Below are 5,332 nucleotides of genomic sequence, written 5' to 3'. Positions count from 1 at the left end.
CCAGCCACTTCCCCCCCCCCCTCCCCCCCACCGCAGCAGAGCACACGAGTCCGGCCACCGAGACCGCGGGCCCAGAGCTGGTCCGCAGGAGAAGCTGCAGAGCCCGGCGCCGCTGGGGGCCCCGGACCGGCCCGACCCCTCCCCCCGCGGCCTAGCAGCGCCCCGAGGCCTCCCCGCGCCACAGGCTGCGGTACCTGGCGGACCCGGTGCAGAGCGTCGACGAAGCCCTCGGGCTTAATTCCCACGGGAGCTGCGCTCTGTCCCTGCGCCAGCTCCGCCATTACACGCTGCAACCGCCCCCAGCGCTACCGCCGCCGCCGCTCCGTCCTGCCGCTCCGCCTGGGGACCCGCACCCGGAAACGGAAAGGCCCCGCACTTCCGCCGGAAGCTGCGAACCAGGCGACAGGCAGACACGGGGGGCGGTGACGTCAGCGCGCCGCTAGAACGCGGCTGCGTGGGTTCTCTGCGTGCGTGGGCCTCGGCCCCCACGTGAGCGGGCTGCTGGGTGTCTGTGCAACATAAATCCTCAACTTTTTGGTTTAAAAAAAAATGTAACCCCCGTCCACATTTTTCTGTGATTAAAATGAAACACCATTTATATATGTGTCTATCATAGATAATATGATCTAGCAGGGATGTAGCCTGTTACATAATCTATCATGTATAGATTGTATCATTTATTATAGATATCGTCTGTTATATAATCTATCACGTATATAGATTGTATAATTTATTATAGCTATCTCCAGTTATATAATCTATAATGTATAGATGCATATATCTCTATACAGGCAACCCATGCTTAACGCTGTTTGGCATTGCACTATTTTGCTGTAACCCTCATTTAAAATAGATACCCGATTCCACTTAGTGCTCAGCGAATTTTGTTATAACGCTTCCAATCGCCATCTGGGGTCATTAAATCTTTCGGTTTCATTTAATGATCATTTCACTTAATGCTCAGTTTTCCAGGTACGTATTCAGAGCGCTAAGCAGGAGTTGCCTGTATATGTATATGTATGTGATGATCAGGACCTGTAGTAGAGATGATGTCTTTTATTAGACCAACAAGATTTTTGCCAAAAAAATTCTTTAATGAAAGATATCATCTCTACTACGAGTCCTGATTGCCTTTTCCTCTTGACCCACACGGCTACAGCCTGGATACCTGATATATGTATGTGGTGGATTTACTGATACAGCCCGGCCTGCCTGGGCTCAGAGAATTCATATATTTCATAGATGTTCAGACTGGAAGGGACCTCGTATGATCATCAGGTCCAGCCCCCTGCCCCAAGGGCAAGAAGTCAGCTAGGGTCAAAGGATCCCAGCGAGCTAAGCATCCAAATGTTTCTTTGTCGTGATTGCTGGAGCATGTCTGCCAATCAGGTAACTACTGGGAAGGGGCTTGCCCTGCCCCGGGGAGGGGCACGAAGAGCCCTGGACCTGGTTGTAGCTTGCACTTGGCGTATCCAACAGCATTTGAAGGGCAGAGCCTCTGGAGTGACTAAAAAGAACAGCGTGCCCAGCATGGGGGAGATGCATTGGGAGATGAAAAAGAGAGCAGGCCAGGAGAAGAGCTACGCAGCAGGCAGAGCCAGCACCCAGGAGAGCTCCGAGGACTCCAGTGCCAGTCCGACACTACAGCCCCAGCCAGTGTGCAATGTGGTGCACAGGGCTGAGACCCTGGGAGCCGTTTGTGGCAGCTCGGGTCTGCAACCCTGGACGTGAGGCCGGGAACTGGGTGGATGGGCCAGTGCACGGAGCAGAGGCCCTGGAGCTGCACAAGGCGGCTCAGGTCTGCAACCCCTGGTCTGGGAGCAGACTGAGCCCCGGTGCTGCACGAGGTGGCCCAGGCCTCCAACCCCCAACAGAAGGCAGAGCCCTCGGTGCGCGCAACAGTGCACAGGGCCACATGTGGGAGGTGGCCCCAGGGGAGCCAGGGCCTGGGAGGCCTTGCATGCAGGGAGCATCTCAGCCAAGGAGACGAGGACCAGTGGCGACGTGTAGGGGGTGCACCCCCTGGCTGGCTATGCTCATGCTTAGGAGATGGGCGGGGGGGCAGGCAGGAGCACAGGGCCCCCCCCACAAGCACCAGCCAAGTGCTGCGATCGCTGCAATTGCTGAAGCTGTTTCCAGGAGTGGCTGCAGCCACTTCTGGGAGCGGTTGCAGTGATTGGCTGGCGCTTGGTCCCAGAAACGCCCCCCACTCTGGTCTTCAGGACTGGTTGCAGGGAGGGACACGTGCCCCCCTCCAACTAAGGCAGCACCAGTCGCCCATGACAAAGAGCAGCCATTCATGCCCCGGGAGTCATGAGTTGCTGGGGAAAGGGTTCCCACAAAGGAGGGGAGCTACCCCGGCTGTGAGGCAACTTATTCACATGGAAGCTGGAGCGGGAAGGAGCTCCCAGGTCTGGGATTTCCCTAGGGAGACATCCTTTGGGCCCACTGTAGGCCCAGGGAGCACAGAAAATCTTCTCTTCCCCCTCCTGCAAGCTTGTGAGAGAGCGCCTCATATTTTGTGCCACTGCACCTTATATTTTGGGGACAGTTTATCTTTGTAAATTAGTAGTTTAATAGAGCATTAAATATAATATCCTTAGTGGGACACTGCTGGGACCCCCTTCCCTAATGGTTATACATACTTATCTGTATTAACCTGTGCATATCTGTGTTTGACTGTTGTTTAGCTATATTTATTTGTGCTTACCTGTACTTATCTGGTGTTTATTTTAGTTCAACTGGTTATCAATACAGTGCTTGAGGCTACCTGAAGGGGTGTACCCTTTCAGCCTTTATCTGCAGGACATAGCTTTGTATATTTGTGTGTGTGTGCATATATATGTTTATTAATATCAATTTCCTTTAAATTTTGTATATCTTAATAAATTTTATATAGTTAAGCTATCCCTTGTTCTGACCTGACTCTATAGGGAATAAAGGTAACGGGTCGGTATTTTGCAGATCCCTGTCACAGCACTCCTGCCTAGCTACCTATCCCTTCTATTTGGAGAGGGGAGCACACACTTGGGTGCACCTGGGTTACGTGTATAGATACAAATATAACGTACCATTATATATGTATCTATGCACACACACGTGTGTATAATTGTGTTTCATTTTAATCGTTGAAAAATGTGGAGTTTGGGTTATTTTTTTCATCTGAAAATTGGGGATTTTTTTTTTTTTATCAGAGACAACCAGGATCCCTGCTCATGACCCTCAGCTGCATTGCCAGGTGGATGATAATTACCTCACCTATGCAATCATTTCAACCCTTGTACAATCAATAATAGTAAAAGTGTTAAAAATGCACCATCATTTTTGAGTTGTTTGTTGTAGCCATGGGTAGACAAGGTTCTTTGGGTAAATGTGATAGCTTTTATTAGACCAGCGAAATAGTTGGAAATATTGTTGTAAAAACTGTTCCAATTCCAACCTGTAAGCTTGCAAAGAACAATTTTCCCAACTATTTCGTTGATCTGATTAAAAGATATCACATTTAACTTTGTCTGCAAAATGCACAATAATTTTTGAGGCGGCTAATTGATGCAGCATATGCAAAACCCAAAGTCACTCTCAGGGAGTCTTAACTGATTTGGGGGCTTTTTTTGAATTAATATATTTTGTGTTCCATATCATATTCAATTGAGCAGAACTCCGTCGTTCCAAAACCTGTATCGACTGAGCAGGCACAGCTCAATTGTTCTAAACACTATGTACAACCGGTGAGCATCCTCTATCCCAGCCTCTCACCCTGGGACTTCAGACACTCCCAAATCCATTAGCAGGCATCCTACATGCAGACCTGAGCCTGGAGATATTAGGATTCAGATGCCCCCAGAAACTACATTCAAGCATCCTCCATCTCAGACTCTTTATTCTGGGACTTCAGATACTTCATTAGAGAACATTAAAGCTTAAGGTAACAAAGTTCAAAGTTCACTTGATCTTAGCCTACAAGAGACCAAAAGGCCAACTGACCTTTGGGCTTGCTTCAGTACTTTCTTAGAACTACTTGCCACAAAATAAGGAAATGCTCCAACTTTGATGACCCAGTTCTCTCATTCACTCACTGGCCTCTTATGGTGAGCAATATGAAGATTTAAGAAGAAGATTTATTTGCATGCTTATTTGCATTGTACAATAGTTTTTCAGCAAATACAATAATTTCATATATAAGGCCTGTCAACACTGACCCTCGGGGCTCATTATAGCCACATGGGCGAGCTGGGAACACTTCCCACTGCCTGGCATCGCAGTGACATCGGGGTGGTGGCCCATGATGCAATGATTCCTAGGGCCAGGGCTTATGTTGCAACCCATTCAGGCTGAGCGGGGCAAACCAAGCCTCTCCCCGTGTTTGGGCAGCACCTGGCACCTCAGGGCCATCCCAATAAGTGCCAAGGGGCAAGGAGAGGCCAGGAAAGCAGAAGGGAAGGTAGCCCAACCCCCACTCAGCCCACTGGTGTATGATAAGCAGGGATTCTGGTTTTCTCTGATGAAAAAAATCTGCAATTTTCATATTTAAAAAAGTAACGCCAAATCCACATTTTTCTGTGATTAAAATGAAATGCCACTAATATATAGATACATATATAGCAGTGTTTCATTTTAATCACATAAAAATGTGGATTTTGGGTTACTTTTTTAATTCCGAAAGTCGCGTTAGGGCTAGAGGTTGGAGGTTGAGCATCCCTGATTTAGACCATGCCTGGTGAATAAGCCAGCTGTTTATGCTCACCATTAAGTGACTGGAACCTCAGTTTCATTTGCTGCTCCCTTGTCCAACCTTCTTGTTGACTGAGGCTGGGGTCATTCGCTCTTTGCTGTCCATTCTGTCCCCATAGTACCACATGTCTATTTGCTTACTGTGGTGCAAATTAAGAACCACCCCAGTGATTTCAATGCATTTACTTTAGATTTACATTGTGGGGCCCAAATAATGAGCAGCATTGTGACAGTCCTGGCTCATTGTTTTAACTACCTTGCCTCATACATTCTAGCCTGACTGGGGTAGGGGTCCTAGAGAATCAATAGTGTGTGCCTGTGTAATTAAAGGCAGACAAGGTTCTTTGGGTAGATGTGATATATTTTATTACTCCAACTAAATAGTTGGAAAAAAAATGTTCTTTGCAAGCTTTTGGGTACAAACACCCTTCTTTAGCCATAGGGAGAGTCTGGTATTGCTTTGTGTGCTCTCCTGGGTAGAATAGAAGCCAATATGCAAAATGCAGGTCTGTAAAAATGCAAATGCATGGCAGTCAGGATCAGAGGGATAGGAGACGATAGGTGTGAGACAGGTGGGAGGGGGCAGGGGAAATTTTGAACT

The 5,332-nt window shown here is 48.2% G+C and overlaps 1 protein-coding gene across 10 annotated transcripts in view; it reads right to left on the bottom strand.

Annotated features, from left to right (window-relative positions):
* FUBP3 (far upstream element binding protein 3) overlaps positions 1-366 on the bottom strand; it is a 52,658-nt gene extending 52,292 nt beyond the window's left edge. For 8 of the 10 annotated variants that reach the window (XM_019510673.1, XM_019510679.1, XM_019510678.1 and 5 more), the window contains exon 1: positions 195-365. In XM_019510673.1, the coding sequence (XP_019366218.1) occupies positions 195-281 (87 nt within the window). In that variant the 5' untranslated portion in view covers positions 282-365. Of the gene's footprint in view, positions 1-194 lie in introns of all 10 variants that reach the window. The other 2 variants (XM_019510682.1, XM_019510674.1) reach the window with 2 other exon arrangements.
* Between the last annotated feature and the right edge of the window lie 4,966 nt (positions 367-5,332).

The sequence above is a fragment of the Gavialis gangeticus genome, unplaced genomic scaffold, assembly GCF_001723915.1.
Source record: "Gavialis gangeticus isolate Ggan-Ray unplaced genomic scaffold, GavGan_comp1, whole genome shotgun sequence".
Classification (NCBI taxonomy): domain Eukaryota; kingdom Metazoa; phylum Chordata; order Crocodylia; family Gavialidae; genus Gavialis; species Gavialis gangeticus.
Note: the sequence above shows the minus strand (reverse complement) of the source record. Positions and strands in the feature narration are given on the sequence as shown.